At 39.9% G+C, this 20,030-nt stretch overlaps 1 protein-coding gene across 1 annotated transcript in view; it reads left to right on the forward strand.

The window, feature by feature from the left end:
- Positions 1-20,030, forward strand: part of agbl4 (AGBL carboxypeptidase 4) — a 367,133-nt gene that overhangs the window by 159,172 nt on the left and 187,931 nt on the right. The window contains exon 4 of the mRNA XM_030727883.1: positions 1,711-1,805. Within this exon, the coding sequence (XP_030583743.1) occupies positions 1,711-1,805 (95 nt within the window). The remainder of the gene's footprint in view (positions 1-1,710; positions 1,806-20,030) is intronic.

The following is a 20,030-nucleotide window of genomic DNA, read 5'->3' on the forward strand; positions in this document are numbered from 1 at the left end:
TACATCTATTCTTTCAGGAATTTTTGAGAAAATGGGAAGGTTGGATATTAGCCTATAATTAGTTAAAGACAGCCAGGTCAAGTGATGGCTTTTTTAGTAATGGTTTAATTACTGCCACCTTGAAGGCCTCTGGTATGTAGCCAATTAATAAAGATAGACTGATCATATTTAAGATCCTAGCATTAATTAATGGTAGGACTTCTTTGAGCAGTTTTGTAGGAATGGTGTCTAATAGACAGGCTGATGACTTTGAGGAAGTAATTATTGAAGTTAACTCAGAAAGGTCAATCAGATAAGAGTCAATCAGATAACAGTCCAAATAAATATCAGTAGTATTGAAAGTAGATGTACATAATGATACATCTGTGAGATGGTTATGGATAATTTTTCTCTAATGGTCAAAATTATATTTGTGAAGAAATTTATAAAGTCATTACTAGTTAAGGTTAAAGGAATACTCATATACTGAAAAGAAACCTGGAAACCGGTTTTTATTTTCTTCAATCAGTGATGAATAGTAAAAAGTTCTAGTTTTATGGAAATTTTTTCTTTTTTTTTAATAAAGCAGCGAACTCTCTTCCAGACTAAATGAAGATCTTTTAAATTAGTGCAATGCCATTTCTTCTCCAGCTTACATGTTACAGTATCTGCTTTAAGCTGTGCACATTTTTAATTATACCAAGTAGTCATGCTTCTGATTCGAGGCTTTCTTTTTTAGAGGAGCCACAGTATCTAGAGTCATACACAGTGAGCATGTAAAACTATTAATGAAATAATCGACCTCTGTGTGAGCAGAGTTTAGGTAGCTGCTTTGCACTGTGTTGACACATAGCATTGAAGATAACAGTGGAGGAATTATATCCTTAAACTTAGTTACAGCACTTTCAGAAAGATATCTATTGTAATGAAATGTTTTCCCCACTGTTATTAAGAAATGATCAGACAAGAGAGGGTTTTTCATGGAAAATGTTCAGTTTCTATCCCATATGTCAGAACAAGATCCAGAGTGTGATTAAAGTGGTTGGTGGGCTCATTTACATTTTGAGAGATGCCAATTGAGTCTAATAATAGATTAAATGTAGTGTTGAGACTGTCATTTTTAGCATCTACATGGATTTTAAAATCACCCGCTACAATTAGGCCCAGGTGGACAATAGACAACAACAAATAATACTGGTTTTTGAATTTTCCAATTAGGGTGTACCAGGCTAAGAGTCAGGCTTTCAAGTGAATTAAAACTCTGTCAGGGTCTATGGTTGACTAGTAAGCTGGAGTGGAAGATTGCTACTACTCCTCCTCATGGACCTGTGCTTTGAGGACTCTGACAGTCAGTAGGACTCGGGGGTGTTAATTCATTTAAACACACATGCATCCTGCTGTAACCAGGTTTCTTTAACAGAGACTAAATCAATATGTTGATCAACTATGAAGTAATTTACTAACAGGGACTTAGAAGAGAGAGACACCTAATGTTTAATAATCCTAATTTAACTGTTTTACTTGTTGGTGCAGTTGAGGATGCTGTATTGTTCTTTCTTTGTGAATTTTTATGCTTAAGTTGTATTGAGTTCCCAACTGCAATGGGACACATTGCAGATGAGTTGTGCTACTCAGTGCCAACTGAGTCAGATTGATAGCAACATGTTGGCAATCTGTCTGCATTTATAAATTAGATGGCAAATAAAGATACCTTTAATGTTTGTCTTTCAGAGGGTCATTTTCAATGTGGTCAACTTCTCCAAGACAAAGAGCCTGTACAGAGATGGCATGTCACCTGTAGTGAAATCTACCAGCAGGCCAAAATGGTAAGTGTGCAGCAACATAAGCACCATTTCTAGAAGTGTTTCTTTTTCTTTTTTAATTGTCCTCAGATTACTGTTTAGTAATATCTTACTAGACAGAGTATTTAACTTTGAAGTACCTTTCTTCTCTACCCAGCAGCTGACCCACACATTCCTAAGCACACACACACAGACATATTCATGCACACGCACCCTAAAGACTGATACTTTAGATGTCCAGAGTGGATGCGTCTGGGTGCATTAGCATGTGATCCATTGGTTGCCAGTATGATGGCTGTCTGATGTAATAACGCTTGACTGATGGATGTAGAAATGTGTGTGTGGATGCATGTGTGTGTGTGTGTGTGTGTGTATGGATAGGTGTGGCAGGAGGGAATGGGGATGGTGTGGGGATGATGCGGTGGGGTTGGGCATAGCGTCTGCCAAGCAGACTGGTGTATCCAGTGGGGCGAAGAACAGGATAGCGTGATGAAGTGTTGCCATCCAAGAGAAGCCCTGACATCTGTCATCAGTTGATGGAGGGCATCCGCAGAAACGCCAGGCATCTGCCACCCTGAGCTGTGCTCGTCTGCTAGCCTAGCACCCGCACCAAGTATCCTGTAGCATGCAGGTGGCAGGCTAATGGGAAGAGACAATGGGTACAACACCAGAGAGGTTAAAAGATGAACTGCTGTCTGCAGTAATGTACAATGCAACATGATGCAGCTTAGCTTGGCCTCCTGACTCCCTCTGTTTTGATTCCATGTGGTGTAGTTGCAACTTTTTTCTTCTGTTTGTAGAGGTATGGCTTTATCACAGTGCAGGAGCCTCTACTATTGTCTTATCCTGCCACTATTTACAATAACAGTAGCAACCACTTGCTTTAAAATTGGTGAGTTTATTTATATTGCCAGACAGGCTAATGTGTAGTTAGTACTACAGTATAAAGCAGCGTTATGTCCTTGTTTCTTTTGAGTTTAAAGCCACAGTTTTTAGCTGATAATTTCAAGTAATTAAGGTCCCAGGTTATGAAAACCCATTTCTGAATAGCCTTGACTTCTCATTTGACATAATCTTGAATGGCTGAGGAGTTCATTTATACAGGGCCCTCGTTGGGTCACTTAGTTCCCAAAGCATTTCTAAATAGACTAATCATGCAGCTCTACCCATGTTTATGTTCCAATAAGCACTCATAAAGAAGTGTTTAAGTGACAGACGCAGCAGGAGGTAACGTTACTGAGGCCTGACTCCATTTACCTCCTCAGGCTAATACTTTTAACCACTCCTCTCAGCACTGTGCCATCTAGGAGGCATTATGCCTTGTGCACTTGTAGAGACATTTTCCACTGTCTGGGTCATCCAAGACCACAGCTGACATTGTTTGTGTCCCCACAAAGTGGTCAAGATGCTTTTAACACAACCTCCTCTATTTGACTTTCCATGAGCACAACAAAGCACAGACAGCTCCTAAAGTAGCAATCTTCTTTTTGACAGCTACAGATATGGAATAAATAAAAAGGCAGAGCATGGAGAGCTTCGCCTGTCTGATCCAAACTCACACAAGACAGGATGAAGAAGGTATGAAGAGAGAGAGATGGAAAGAGAGAGAGGGAGACTTGCCGAAACAGACAGAAAGGATGGAGGAAGAAAAACACAAAGTACAAGAAAAAGATTACTGAGACAGGTAGACGGGGAGAGAGAGTAAGCGGGAAAAGCTTGCCCTCCAACTCCCACCGCCCACCACCCAATGTCTGTATTTATCAAAAGAATCGTCAGTATTAGCTCAGGAGTTGAAGCCTTTATCTCCCTGTGCAGGTGCCTTATGTCCTGGGGCCCCAGCATCGTTTGGTGCTAGAGGCTGCAAGGCTCAGCTGGCCTCGGCTAAGCTGGGCATTTCAGAGAGAGACAACTGGCAGATTACAGTCCAGCAGGACGTTTGTTGCTACAGGTCGAAGGATCTGTCCTCTATCCCTTACTCTATCCCTTTTTCTTTCTTTCCCTTTCGCCGTGACTCCTCCAGCTGACAGGGGCCTGGTTTCACCGTATTTTATCACATTGAGCACAGCTGTAGGTTGCATATATGATGATGGATAAACTAATTAAAAATGACTACAGTTACATTAATTTTTGACAGATTACAAACAGACTTGCTCCTAAAAATCTGTCAAGCACGATTTGATCACTAACTTTATTCTAGTAGAAAAACCTTTTTAAATAAAAACAAAGAGGTTCCTTTGTAATAACATTTGTATCGTATTTAATACTGGGACTTTTCACTTGGCTCTTGGATTTGCAAACTGACTTAAAGTTCAGTATGAAAAAGTAGAGTGAGTGTTTATAAGTCAGAGGAAAGAGAGTAAACCATATTTTCTTGTACTAGTCTGTCGAACACAACAGCCCCCTTGGTGACACTAGGTGCCAACCGCACTCCCTGCGGTCTGCTAGTTGTTAGACTGCTAGAGCAAAGAATTGCTCAGCATCCTTATTTTCTGGGATAAGCTAATTAGAAAGTCAAAGAGCGTGGTGTAATGCAGCTGTTGGAGGCCAGAATGCCATGGGGTGGGGTAATGGCCAAGACGGTTGCATGAGACTGACTGCATCAACCAGCAGATGCCTCATGCAGAGTCTCATGTGGGAGTGGGCTAAGACAAGAGAGCAAAGGATGATCATACAGAAAGTGGAAGTTATTTTTCAACCGTGCATGTGAGGGCTGCAGCTAACAGTTATTTTCATTTTATTTAACATACAGATGTTTAAAATTGTTTCAGATGTCTTTCTTATTTACGCAGTCCAGCCCCCAAACATAGTCAGTTAGCAATGAAAATTCTCACATTTATGAACCTTGGAGTGGAGTTTTTGGGTGATTGGTGATCAATTCCAGTCTGCGCAGAATAAAACTCAGAAAAACAAGTGAGTGGTTTTCTAATCAGCCAACATTGTCAATGAAGTTTCTTTCCGTGCCTTTTTTATGCATTAAACTTTACATCAGATAATTCAAATTTTATTTCTGACATTATTCGAATTTTAATTTCCCAACCTAAAATACACAGAATCTCAATAAAAAAAAATATCGGGAATATTAAGATCTGTAGTGTGTCTTTTAATTAACTTTCCACTTTTTCGTCAGTCAGTAGGTATGTGGATAAAAATAGCTACACCTCTAACTGAGCCAACAGATGAACAGTCGGAGTTGGAGGAAATAGGTTGCCAAATATTGCTTCTAAAGTTAGAAGCAGTCAACCTTGGGCAAGGGTAAATGCTTTTCCTTCCTTTTTTTTTTTTTAATAGGAGTCAACAAATAAAACAGAGGCATGCTTTTCAAGCAGTTATGCTCAGCTCCAAGAGACAGACAGACAGACAGAGTTAGTCAGTCGATGAGTCAGTCAGCGCCGTTTTGCTTTTCAACCACAATCCTTCCTGTAAGCGCATGATGCAATAGCATAGTGAAATTCTATTTGGAGATGTCTGTCTCTCGATCGGGGTGAGTGTTAGCAGTAATTGTTCTGTCAATCAGCAATGCTCCGTCTCACTTTCTTCCCTTGTCACCGGGTATGTCCTGGCAGAGGGTGAGGAGGGGTGAGACATGGGGAGTGAAAGTGAAAGGGTACCTCCATTGCTCTGTGTGCCACTCCCTGCTCACCTTTGGCTGTCTTTGGCTGTCCTCTTGTGTTTTTGTTCTCACCTCTCTTTTTCATGCCCCCTGTTTTGCTTGCTTTGTCTTACTTCTGCTTACTTGATTTCTGTTTTTCTTTTATGTCCATTTTACTTTGTTTGCTTTGTTTGCCATCTCAGCTTTTTACATATCTTTAATATAAAGTGACTATATTTAATATAAGGAGACTGTGCTACTTCCCTGTTACAAGCATGTCTTTGGAACACCACAAACACGATAACCAGCTGATCTGAGCCAAGCCGAGCCAGGCACAGAGTAAATAAGTAATCCTCGACTTCTTGTGAAATATATATCTATATTTTGTCCTCCATTAACAGCTAAAAGCTCGACACCAGCTCATCCCCAACTTATTCTCTCTGCTGTAACTTGAAGACACTGTGTGAGTGAACTAAAATTATAGTGTTGAGGACTGGAAGTGAGCTGAAAGTCTTGAAAGAGTTGAGGATAACTGTAGGGTGATAAATTTCCGTTGGGCTTTTCAGTAAAAGTGCCCCCTTTCACATGCAAATAGCTGTGTGATCCATGGTTAATCTTTAAACTTGGTTATAAATGCAATAAAAATGACTCCTGAATTTCAGCCTTCTTATGTCATATTATAAAAAGATTTATTTATAGTAACAAATAACCAAGTCAGTGCCTCCCGTTTCACTCAAACCAACCTTTGTATTCTTTGTTATGTTTTAAAATGACAATTATGCTTATTAGAAATGTAGAAAAATGAAATCACAGAAAGAAAATCAGCAGAACGTTGGAAGCACCAGACCTGCTTATATGTTGTACTTGTAGGGCCTGCAGTATGAAGGAAATTGTACCTGTCAAGCTCATAAAGAAACCTCTCATCTAGCACCTCACACACATCCCAGACCTCTAACTGCCGTAGTGCTGAGCTGAGCCATTTGGGTCTGAAAATGTGTAATAGTAGCGAGGGAGATGGTCCCTCTGTCAAGGACAGAGTGTCAGGCAATGAATTGAAGACAGACAGACTGTAAAGATTGTGCCACAACCATAGCAAACCAGCCCGACTCCTCCTTACGTTCAGCACGTCCACACTCTTCTTTTCTCTTTCCTCGCTTCCACTGCAACTGAGCCACTTGTACAATTAACCATGTGGCATGCCTTTTTAATAATAGACCTTTTAATTGTCAACAAATGAAGAGTGATGTAAAACAGCTAATAGCTTGCGCTAATTAATGGAGGAATTGAACGCTTGTTAATTAAGGGCAAACAGGACAAGGACCAGCTCGGGTAATTTGAGCAATAAAACCGAGACTAACGATTGATTTCCAAACAGACTTGCTCCATAAAAACATCAGGCGACCCCGGGTTTGCTGTTTGAAAACACTCGCGGCCCCCACCATATCTTCCAACCAGAGTCACGTAGACACACGCATATAAGTAAGTATACACTGAGGAAATATAAACAGACATGTCCTGGCTTCCTACATATGACTCCCAGTAGATATGATATAACAAGACAAATAGTATCTTCAGAATGTAATATAAAGATTATTAGCCACAACAAGTGCCTCAGTGGTATTATACAATGTCCGATTTGCTTGTTTTGTACTAAAAGTCAGTGTGTTAAATTGAGTAATTCCACATCTAGTTATGATATTTAGTACTTGCCTAGTTCCCAATTTGCACATATCCCTATGGTCATAGTTAGACATGAACCATGGCTTTTCACATCCACTGTCTGCCTCAAGAGACCAGAGGAGCTTTACTGTCTTTTCACATCCATATTTCTCAATTTCAGAGCTTTACTGCAGTGTTCTACTGTACCATCATTTTTATTACACCTACAGTATACTGTGCCTGCAGCCACTATCTCAGTGTTGCTGGCCTGTGTGTTTAATTTAAAACGCAGACTACGTTCTGTGCTGCTTCCCTTCTCTTAGCTCCATTTTGGAAACGAGAACCAGCGCAATCATTTGACAGTCCATGGGTTTTCATATAAGATTTTTAGATTAAAAAAATGTTTTATATGATGTTTCTCTCTGTCAACATTGTCCGCGATAAGGGAGATGGACAAAATCTTTTAATAAAACCCAAGCACTGAAAAAGTGAGACATACACACTTGTAATTATATGTCACTGGCTCATCCGCTAAGAGGAAATTGACTGATCTTTGAATCAGAGTGAATATTTGGAAGGAGAAGAAGCGAAAACCTGATGTACTGTCAAAGTACTTTGGTGACTCTCACCAAAGTCTAGAGTGATGTACATGTTCTGATCTCCTGTGTCTTTTCACCTCACTCCAGTTGTCTTTAAAGACTTGAGAGAGGATCACAAAGCTCTGTTTTACTAGAGGAAATGGCATCTCATTTTCCACTTTTATTTTCCATCTGGGAGTCTTTATTCTTTTGGGTAGGACAAACTGGGAGACAGAGGGGGAGTAGCTCCAATCAAAACAATCAACAGCATGTGCAGCTTCCTTGTTCACAGAAACTCATTAGTATGCTGCCAGAGGTAGCGAAAGAGGATTATATGGGAGAAATAATGGGACAAAATGTAGCAAATAGATTAATAATCTTTTGCATGAGGATAAGGATGCGTATAAGACTTTGTGTGTCTGTGGGTGTGCACAGTAGCACAAATGCAGTTTCAGGAGAAAGTGTGTGGGTATAGTGACAGAGAGGCAACTTGCTTCTGACTCTCCATTCAACCCACAAAATGACTTACCTGGACAGTTTTATGTTTGCCTGGAGGAGAATTAAAAAGGCACTTCATTTCCCCTTTTACAGGCTGGGTACGCATGTCAGTGCAGCCCTCCCTGAAAGCGCTCTAATCTAAATGCTTTTGTCAGGGGAGATTTGGTAGATTGCACTAGGCAGAGGTACAAATTGGTTGTGTCATCTTATAATGAACTAGGTGAGGCGTTGCAGTTTTTCTGCAGCCAACAGTCCCCTGATTACTGTATTGTGAGTCACTGCTGCATTTAGTACTGTAGGCAGAATGCCTCACCTTCACCTCTCTTTGTTCAGGAAACTTGATCTCATGAACACTGCAAAATGTTTTGTCGTAGTAAGCCCAGCGTGGCAAAAGACAAATTGTTCAACAGCTTGTCCAGGAGAAATATTATATACATGCAGCTGGCTTCTCAGATCCAAGGTGGATTTACATTGCATATGTAGCAGTCCAGCCTGCATGGTGTGCAGAATACTTAGAGATGTTTTGGGTGTTGATGCTTGGCTATAAGTTGTTTGAAGCTTATTGAGTGTGCTCAGCACGTCAGCGCATTGACCCCCTGACTTCAATGCAAGCATTATGGGTATCTCAGCAATTTCACAAAGCCATGCTGTCAGGTGTTTACGGGACATATTAGGACACTCCTGGTTGGTATCTGTATTCTGTCATAGACAGGAATATGTGAGTGTGTGTGTGTGTGTGTGTGTGTGTGTGTGTGTGTGTGTGTGTGTGTGTGTGTGTGTGTGTGTGTGTGTGTGTGTGTGTGTGAGTGTGTAGCAGGCACTGTAATGAATTCAAATGGCTCAGCCAAGTCAACAGCAGTGTGTCACAGGTTCCAGTTTCACCAATGCTTCAGCACAGCCAGTATCTGCGGCAGGCTGACAAAACCAGTCTTTTCACTCCTTTGAAAATGGATTTTTAGAGAAATTCCTCTGGTTCCCCTAATTGTATTTTTTCTTTTCTTTTCTTGACATCAGGTTCTGTTGATAACGGCAGTTCTCGCTATGTAGATGTGTACATCCTCCAATATTGTAGCACTCAACCAGTCCTTTGCCTTAGCTTTGAGAATTTCCCTTTATTGTTTAGTCCACATTTAAATCTGTTCTTTCACTTTTTTTGTGGGGAGTCACTTTTGTGTTGTTTATATGAGTTATTGAAATGGGTATCCACTCTGTACTGCTCACAGTGTCTGGATGTCAAAGGAGTGAGCAGTGAAATGGAGTGTGAAGTCAGGGGAATTCAGCTGTCTCAAAACTCATGACTGTGATTTAATTACTGCGGCCAAGTTAAAGTTACAAAAGGAAATCATGTAGGGAGAAAGGCAGAAACTTGACAAGTTAATATTGGAAAGATCTATTTATTTAGTCTCCCTTTTTTATTTGTGTAATATACACCAATCAGACAGAGCAGTAGAAGTGCCAAACTTGTGCAGGTCTCCTCTGATGAACATTTATTTTTCAGCAGTCTTTCACTTTTCTGTTTGTCTTTTTGCTGTCACAAGCAACCATGTACAGAGTATTAAGAGCACAATCTCATCACTACCCTGTGTTGTTTCAGTGTTTTTCTTATGCTTACAGTGATGATCTCACAAATCACAGTTTCTAGGTACCACTCAGACAGCAGTTTGCAGGTGAAGAGTCTGTGTGTCCAAGTCTGAAGGTAGTGCATCAGGTCAGGGGCATGGTCCAGGTTCACCAAGAGTTGTTTAACATTCACAGGGTTGAACACAGTGAATTTGTCCCCCAAGGTCAGATTGTCAGCATGGAGTTCTACTTTAACATTGTTAGGCTCCTGAAGGAGAACACTCTGTACTTGTGTTAGAACCACAGACAGATCTAGCCAACACGACTTCATCCATTGGTTAGTGAAGCCCAGTTTATGAAGCCTCAAGCTGTGCGCATTCTGCCTCTGTATCTCAGCTCTTTGAAATCTGATTTCATGAGCATGGGTTAGATCTCTGTGAAACTAACACTGCCCTGCTTCCTATTCCTTTCTGACTGTAATGCTGAATAGAATTTATGAAATAAGCTTAATGTTGTGTTCAATATGACGTAAAACTAGTGACTGAGCCCATAAACTAGTCAGAAAAGTGTTTATTGAGGTCACAGAGCATGGAAGCTAAAAGTTATTTTTCTATGGACTTCTATACAACCAGAACTGTTGCAACCACAGGAGTCGCCCCCTGTTGGGCATTTAAAAAGGATTAGGTTTTTAGGGCACTTCCACTTTGATTTCCCTTTACAAACCCAAAAGCTATGTCCATCCTTTATATACAGCATTCCAAAAACAGCAGCTCTGCTGAAGGCGTTGCTGTGCTGCCCGAGGAAACTACCTTAAAGGTGAAGTTGGCCCAGTTTAAATATTGTGTGGATTTAGATTTTTGTGGGCAGATTACTTTACCATCACACCTTGTAAGAATCGCACCTAGGTCTGCAGTGGAATACAAAAAAGGGGAAAAGGTACCAAAAGTGAATTAAGTTAAGACACACCTCGTCAGATTGTAATAAGACAATCAGTGCTAATTGCCTCACATGTAATTAGTTTAAATATTTTAATTTAACGTATGTATGGTTGCGTTATTGTTTTACAGTATATTGTTTTACATAAATGACATTAAATCTTATTGTGTCTGCACTTGTGGTCAGAGAATTCATTCATGAGTGGTTTTGACATACTTTGTAATAATTTATACATACTTAAATATATAAAATATTCAAGCATCAATCTAGTTGTAGCTTTTGAGTTGAGTGGCTGGTTGTGGTGATGTTTCAAGTTGTCACTCGTGTTCATTAAAAAATGCATTTATGCCCATTTTATAGTGAAATAAAAGCTTAAGTCAACAGCATAAACTGCAGTACACCAGCAAAGCCATTGTTTTCCTATAGAGAGAGCAATAGAGCAGCGCAGAACAGCCAAGTGGTGTGTGTATGTGTGTGTGTGTGTGTGGGTATGTATGCACTTGCCTGGGTGCCCCTGAGTTTGTGCACAACATGTGCACATGGCTTCCTCTGACTGTGTGCATCTGTTTGTACTTGCTTGTGTTTGTGTTTGTCAGCAAGTTTGTTGACAACACTGTAGGACATCAGGGTGGGATTGCTCTGAATGTGAGGAAACAGCTCATCTGAATATAGATGGGTCCCATCTGGAGGCGGTTGGCTTTGGCCCTTCATAATTTTGTAAGCAGCTAAGCATCTGGGGCCCGCTAATGAAACTAAAGGCACAGCAAAAGGCCCTGGGCTACCACTGGCTGCCTGTAGCTGTCAGAAATGGAGGGAGGAGGATAGGAATGAGGGCGAGTGGAAAAATGGATGGAGGGAGACACGAGCCAGGAGGAAAGAGTGCACTGAGAATATTGGAGGTCTTAAAGAGACCTAGATGGCTCCTTTGAGACAACAACCAAGAAAGCCAAGTAGGCCATTAGAAAACTGAGCCATAAAATGAAGACAGTGGTGTCTTTATTGTGGCCCATTAACTCGGATGTTCATGTGGAGATAGCTGCACTGTGTGCCACCGTAATGAGCAATATAATGATGCCCCAGCATAGAATGATGCAGTGTTAGAAAGAAGAAAAAAAAACACTGGTTAAGTAGAATAATATTAACTACTAACATCAGCTTTTGTGTGAAGCTTTAGAGTCTAATAGCTTACCTGCAATGTGCGCCTGTCCTATAAGTAAATCCCAGCAGGATATTCTCTCTTTCCCTTATCTGTTACTTTACATCAGTTCAGTTTTTTTTTTCCTAAAAATGGAACATTTTCCATATTTCTTGGCACTTGAAATTCCTGTGTAGCCTGAAGTATATATTTTTTTCCTCTGCTTGCTTCACATCCTTGCCTTCCTTCCAATAATGTCCATGACCCTGAGCAACTGTACTGTCCACAGTGGCTGCTACTTGTGGTTTGCTTAGGGAATGGAAAGCCACTGGCCCTTTTCTTAAACTTTATTATTATAGGGCCTTTATTCCTCTGTCAGTCTGATTTCCCAGTGGAAATGAAATGAAAAAGCAATTGGTTCTTCTTTTTATTACTGTCATCTGTGTTTTCTGGTCCAGAGAGTAAAATTGCTCGATCTCAGAGAGTTGCACTTTTACCCCCACATGAAGTCACAGCAAAGAAAAACAATAACAGGGAAAATAACAATCAGCATCATAAAAAAATTACCTGTCAAAATGAGCGTGTCTGAAACTGGAGAGCCGCCAACATGCTGACACCCACCAGTTGTTTATGACAGGATGAGTCAGTTAGTCTGATGGTGGCCTTCACTATCTGCCAGCTCCCACAGTCCAGGGAAAAGATGTTTAGAAGAGATTAGGATCATGGATGATGAAGGGCATGGGGATGTGGAGAGAGAGAACACAGAGGTAGAGGGGCAGTAAGTTGAGAAAGAAGAAAGGAGGAGAGCGAGCGAAAAAAAGGGAGTGTTAAAAGATAGATTTGTGGATGGAAAGGAAGAAGGATTCCCTTGAGGTTCTGGCTAACCCCACAGAGCCATCATGATGGGGAATCAGACTCTTCATCAGAGCACCTCAAATCATTTATTCATTGGCTTCATTAAGAAATAAATTCCAAGGCTGTTTCAAGATAACCCAGGTCACTCCCTGTCATCACTATTGCTAATGAAAGCCCCAATGTGTATTAATTCTCAGCTGTTTATGTAGGGGTCTCCACTGTAGATTTTGAGGAACAGTTACTATTAATGAAATAGTTAACACTAATCAAAAGGAATGGCACAGAATAATCTTTGCAAATATTGCATCGCTCTTATGATGAGTGCTTGTGATTTTGATAAAGCAGACGGCACCCATCATTGCCAGCCAGTGTCTCAGCAGTATTCTGTGTTTATTTAACTTCATCTAACTTCAGATGCAGCAGTAGACAATACGACACAAGAGTGACTGTTTCCTGGACCTTCACACATGTAATTACAATCGAGGAAGATAATTAAAGAGGCGGAAAGGAAGACGGATCTTGTCATTTAGTGAACAATGCCGTCCAATCTACTCATATGTATTCTACTTCCTGAATTATCAGCTGACATGATGGTGCAATCAGCCAGAAAGCTCCGTGCCTTTTTTTTATTTCTACTGAAGAGCATGAATGTCAACACACAAATATCTAATTTAGTTAAGATCTACAAGTTGATGACATCTGAATATACACTAGGATTAATGTTGATGTTATTTCTAATAATTGTCACCTACTGGTCATCAGTTACCCAAAGAGCTGTGTGACTGAAATGCCTTCTATGTATTTGAGATAACAATATAATAGGTATAAGTTGAAATATAAAAAACAAACAGCCAGTTGCACTGACTAAAATAGAATGGCTATGGTAACATGCAAGTAAAATGTTTACCATATCCACCAACTTAGTCTCTAATTATCTAATATTTGCTAATTAGCACCATAGACTGTCTTTTTTTTTTTTTTTTTTTTTGAAGAAAGTCTCAACTCAACAACCATCTTGAAAACCCTTCACACACATTTTTGGACAAATATTTTGAAGCATTATTGAAATTAACTTTAATTTCAATGGTTGCATAAGAACCCAGTCACACCGGCCTAGAGACCGGTCAGCAAATTGAAAAGTACCAGCTGTGCCAAAGGTGTTGCTACACTACCTGAGAAAATACCTTGAAAGTGAAGGCAGGAATTCTGGAAGCTCCATTGATTTTTATGATATATAGCCTATGATTAACTCCAAAACAAAATTATATCTAAGAGCGATGAATGTCAGAATGTTACTGCTCAGTAGTTTTTAAGATATTTTGTCAAAAACCAAAGCCTTGATGAAGGAATCAAAGAATACTCATGGTAGAAGTTTAGCGGTCATCAAAGTGCTATAGTCAAAGATGTAGTCAGGAGGGAATTGTGACTATTTGTATTGAATTCCAGAGAATTCCAGTAGTCCAAGAGAAGAACATTCTCTTTATTAGAGAAACACCACAAGCATAGGTAAAAACTAAAACCAAACCTGTGCAGTTTAAGTTCTGAGCAAATAATTGGTAATTCACAAATAAGTTTTTTTTTCATTAATTTCAGATGGTGTTCTGTTAAATATATGCATTTTCCCAAGTGCACATATTTCCAAAGAGAGCTAGAAGGACTGTTTACAAGCAGCAGTAGTCTCTAGACTGGATGCTATGCACGTGTGTCCGCAGACTTGGCTTGTAAAAGAGACAGAGATAGAAGCAGAGATTGAGAGTCTATAGAGTGTAGGCATAGGGAGCCAGTGATGCATTCTGTTCAGCCGCCTGTAAAAATGAATGAATATATAAATGAAAATATTTTTGATGCATTCAGTGGGAAGGTCAAGGTTCAAATGAAGTTTTTGATGTGGGAATGTAACTTAAATATTGAAATACATATTGTGCAATCCCATTTCCTAAAGTGTTTAGACACTTTTTAAAATGTAAATAAAAACAGAATGCAATGATTTGCATATCATTAAAACCCTATATTTATTTAAATATTGACTTGCAGAATGGTTGAAATATAAATTTACTGTAAATGCATGCCCATTTTGAATTTGATGCCAGAAAATTGCACTTTTTATTTTAAGAAGATGCCATAGATTTCACAAGATGAGTAGTTTTTAAAGTGAAGTGCTTTATACAGAATTAGGAAAAGTCTGGAGTCACCCATTATTTCTTTTTAGTTCAAAGGAAGTTTTTCTTTGGACATTGGCTGGTTTTGTTTTTAATTGTTTTTTTTTGTCATTTTCAGTCCATACCTGACCATTTTCAGAGGAATGTTGTTTTGTTTATTCATACTGACCTATTGTTCAGGCAATAAAACTCAAGAGATGAGCCAGTGTTGTGTCTACACATAACAGACAACCTAGCAAAGAACCAATTTTAAATCATCTAAATAATCTTTAGGCTCTTTGCTACCAGCAGTATGTCGCGAAAACACATACCGTATTTTTCGGACTATAAGCCGCTACTTTTTTCCCACGTTTTGAACCATGCGGCTTATAGCCCGGTGCGGCGTTTCTGTGGATTTTTCTTTAACCACCAGGGGGCTCTTTAGCAGGATATGAATCATGGGACGTCAAAGTTGGAAATCAAAGAAGAAAGCGCCAACAAGTGCTAGCAGCAGGCACAAAAGAGATTTTTTTCAAACTCCCTCATCATGGAAACCACAAAAAGAACTTCCTATGATGCCGCTTTTAAGTTGAGGGCTATCGACCTGGCACTACAGGAGGGAAATAGAGCCGCTGCACGTAAGCTCGGCGTGAACGAATCAATGGTGAATTGACTTGTTATAACTCAAATTTGGGGTTGTCTGTCCCCCTCTGCTGAGTGCCGAGTAATTGTGGAAAACCGAGAGCGGCGGAGATACCAGCGGCTTATAGCCCGGTGCGGCTTATATATGTACGTTTCCAGTTTTTTCCAAAAAATTTGTAGGTGCGGCTTATAGTATGGTGCGCTCTATAGTCCGGAAAATACGGTAATTTGTTCCCTTTACTTTAGTTGAATCTACAAAAAATACCAAAGACAACACAGGCTAACAGGCATAAAATAGTATTTTTGCACCTACAAGGCGATTCCCAAAGGAGCTGAAAACCTGGCAAACTGGACAAGTGGAGGACAAAAGAAGAAGTGGCAGGCCTAAAACCTATCTACAGCAGATGAACAGTATCTGAAAATCAAGACCTTAAGAAATAGGAAAAAAATCCAGCGAAGACCTGACACAGAACCTGAGAGATGCATCTAGTCCTTCAGTTGATCCATGTTTCCTGTAAAACATGGTGGAGGCTCTGTCATGGTTTGGGGCTGCATTTCAGCCAACAATGTTGGGGATCTTGTCCAAATTGATGGAATTATGAGCCCGTAATTGGCAGCAACAGCCATTGACAGTGATCCCAAAAACACTGCTAATGCAGTAAAAGCATACCTGGATAGAAAAACACAGAATGAAACACTCTCTTCTGCATCTTGCTCAGCTCTCTCAACAACACGATTGTTTGGGACAATAAACAGCAATAACACGGAAACACCAATTCACAAACATTACAGAGAGTACAAAAGACACAGTTCCTGAGGCTTTAGTTTTCTCCGCATCACACTTTTTGTGCACACTGAGCTCGTTCTCGTTCAGTTTTCCCTGCAGTTTCAAAGTATTACAGAATGAAATCAAAGTAACTATCAAAGTGTCAAACTAACTATCAAAATATAGTCACAAAGATATAGAAATGATTACTCTGACCTCATGTGTTATGTGTCTCTTATTACTGTCAGATCTTGTTCTCATCATTGTTATGATAATGCTTAAATGCATTAACATAAAAGTAGCTTGTGTCTGAATGACAGAATCCCATCACTTATCAGACTGACACATCAATGTTATGTGTCTCATGTCTGAAAAAGGCTTAAATGTGTATGTATATATATGTCTGCTCAATGACCAATTGTAGGAATGGACCTAACACATGTTGTCGATGTGCAAATAACGTATGTTAGCATGCCAGCATATATTTATGTATCCCTCCATTTGTGTATGTGTGTGTTTTTGTTTGTATGGAGCGGGTCCTCACTCTGGCATCTTCCCAGCTCCCCATGGCCTGACCAGCAGCTGGCAGACAGAGATTGCCCACTCATCAAGCCACTTTATCGCTCGGCCCGCGGAGTTCAAGGGGGCTGTCAAAGACCAAGCTGAGGAGGCTCCTCACTCCTTTTATACCAGGACACTTTTATACCACTGATGTTAAGTTGCAAAACTTGGCCAGTGAGCTCTCAAAGAGAGTGGATGTGAGTGAAGTACTGCAGATAGTTTGACAAAGGCTTAAATAAAAAACAACAACTAATGTGTTTGGCAGTAAGGCATGCTTCTCTATATTTTTCTGTACATTTGGGATTTCTTGGCTGGGGGAAGGTGCTCGCTTCCAGTTGAAAAATATAATGTTCGGAATTTTGCTGCTGACAGACACAAACACAGCAAACTCACACTTTCTTGCCAAGAGCAGCCTTCAATCCTCGCTAAATTATTAACCGACAAAAAATACTAGCTGTCACCTTGTTGTACTGGTTGGTTGACGGGCACAGCACAGAAACTCCACCGTTGCTGCTTGGGACCTTACATTTCCCTGTGAGGTATCGAGAACTTGAAACTGAGCTTTAAGCTTTTACTTCTTTGCACACAGCAAATAAGGAACTTTAAAATTGCTCTCACTGTTGGTCCTAGTAGTTTTCACTCCTGATCTCCTTTGTCTGTCTCACCCTCCCTAACACACTCCCTCCCTCCTTTGTCCTACTTAGCCAGCTACTGCAAAATCACTTATCTTCACCTTGCTTCCTCTGTCTCCTGCTAATACACATTAGCAGCCAGCAGCCATATGTAATAGGACTGTGTGTGCCCCTGCTGGTATAATGGCTTCTCTGACACTTCTCCCATTAAATGTGGTCAGGCAGTGCTACACAGGAACCCTCTGTACACGCTAAAATATTGTTATGTAACTACCATAAACAAGCTGGCCAGTGTCAGTGACTTTGGGAATGTGTGGGGGGCTATTTTTGGTTTATTGGACCTTTCTTTTTTTTTTATTTCTTTTGACTCTCCTCCCAGCCCTGCCTGCCTTGGGTTATAAACCTTTTATCATAATAAGGTACATATAGCTGCATTAGGAAACTCATCAGATTACAGTGTGACTAAGTGGACATGTCTGCTATGTCTAATGGCCTTTTTTATCTTAAAAACCGTGTCTGTACAGTACCACATACAGTAACTAGATAGCATCTGCTGCTCCATCGCCTGTGTGTGGTGAGACCCAGCCTGAGTCTCAGATAACGTGATCATCAGCAGCATCCTTAACTGTTACTGTGACAAACGAGAGCTCTGATTCTGCCTGATAAGCGACGTATTCATTTGTTTAATTAAAACAGCTTGTCTCATCGTGGTGAGGGGTCAGTTTAGAGAATGTTAGAATTAAAGCAGGTAATTAAGTAAAGCTCCAGATAAGAAACCCCACAGAGGTGGCTGCCTCTGCCGGTAGGGAAGGCAAACTTAATCTATCCCCTCTGCAATCCCACAAGGTCGTTCACTTTATTAAAGTCTGATGCCACTACCACTGCCCAGCAGCCCAACCTGATGAAATATTTTATATACTTGTTGGGAAGGAGGGAAAGAGGGAGGAAGAAGTAGTACAGAGTAAAGTCTATAATACTACTACTACACAAAATTAAGGTAATTAAAGACTGCTTGTTATCTTGTCTGTGAGAACAGGAAAAGAACTTGTACAGCAACGAGCACCTTGACAAAGATATTTGTTTGGCCAATGGAGTGTGGCGTTAATTATCACAGGCTGATTAAAGGCACTGAGCGGGAATGGATGTCGTTTGTCTTGCCAGCTGTAGACTCTACGGCAGCTAGCCAGGGTCATTATTTTAGGGACCTTTATGGGCAATTTTAAAGCCGGGACTGGTTTCCCAAATGTTGAGTGAATCAGTAGTTTAATGGAATACCGGGATAATTAGTCAAAAGGTGTGTTACAGTGAGAAAAATGTATGCTACTGTAGCAAAGGACAGTTCAGATGTAACCTACCACCCCACGCTTTCAAGTAAAAAACAAAGTTTCAGTTGTTTAATCAAGGACTACATGTGGAAATACTGCTGTGCAAGCCCAGCTAGATCTTTGGTGAACCAGTACATTATCACCTAATTCATTCAAGCCCTCAGTCCCCTGGTATTTCTTAAACTATTTGTATCAAACAATGTCCTTGGGTCCAAATGTCACAAAATGGTATGATTTGGTCTCAAAATGTCATCGTGTTTTATTGCACAGTGATAAAGAAGCCTGTTCTTTTGAGCTTATTTCCTCAATGACAAAAATGTGCACTACATTGGTTTCATGTGTGCAGCAGTGATTTCTTTGATGGTAAATGAAGATGTTGCCTTAACCTACCGATTTGTTTTTATTATCTAAGATGATACAGTTACAGGTTTTTGAAGCTTTGAGTTTGGCATTTTGGATGTTATTACCTGTTTTTTTTTTTTTTTTTTTTTTTTTTGGACCTGGAAGAGACTATTTGGATGAGAAATAAATAGAATTAATTAAATACCAGAATGCCACTCACAAACACTGGAGCACAGATTTTTGGACAGGTTGTTGTACAATTAACCACATGGCAATCCATAATATTTATGAAATAATTGCATAGTATTAGCTAAAATGCTGACAGGCAGACAGATAGCAGCTATAGTGGCCTGTGTCAGCTTACACCTATCATTCAAACCAGCTTAATCATACACAATTTTAAGCTTAATTGCAATTTAAATGGATGAATTATGTAAAATGTTACCATACCTTTCTTTTTTCATAGTAGACAGAGATACACGGAGGTTGTCTTGCTTTTGAAGCTAGGCTCAAATGGCCATGCAAGGAAATGCTTATGGCGCTTCTGTGTTGCTGAATTTTTTTAGCACAGGAAGTTGCTGCATGGTTAAGATACATCCAAGTAGTGATATGAACACATCGTAGTTGAAGAAGGAGACTTGTGTCAGGCAATAAACTTCAGGTTGGGTTTTTTTGTTGGTTTTTTAATCTCTCTCTATATATATATTCCATGTTTTAGCAAATTGACATTTGCTAAAACACTTTAAAGTGGCCAGTCTCAGTTGTAATGTGAAAAGGTTTACCAGGTTTATCATGGGCAGCCATAAAGTCCTATTCCCATACATGTCCATTCTCTCTCAAGTTTTGTAAACTGATGTACTGAGTGATTGGTGATTATGTTTTGGCAGCAGCTGTAGGTGTAAAGATAAATGGCAGTGAAGTAAATATTTTTCCTGAAATGTAGTGAAACGTAGAATTAAGAAGTTCAATAAAATGGAGTACAAGGAAAAGTACGCTGCTGCTAATCAAATGCACTTGATTAATTGATCATATC

Source organism: Archocentrus centrarchus, chromosome 4 (genome assembly GCF_007364275.1).
Source record: "Archocentrus centrarchus isolate MPI-CPG fArcCen1 chromosome 4, fArcCen1, whole genome shotgun sequence".
Classification (NCBI taxonomy): domain Eukaryota; kingdom Metazoa; phylum Chordata; class Actinopteri; order Cichliformes; family Cichlidae; genus Archocentrus; species Archocentrus centrarchus.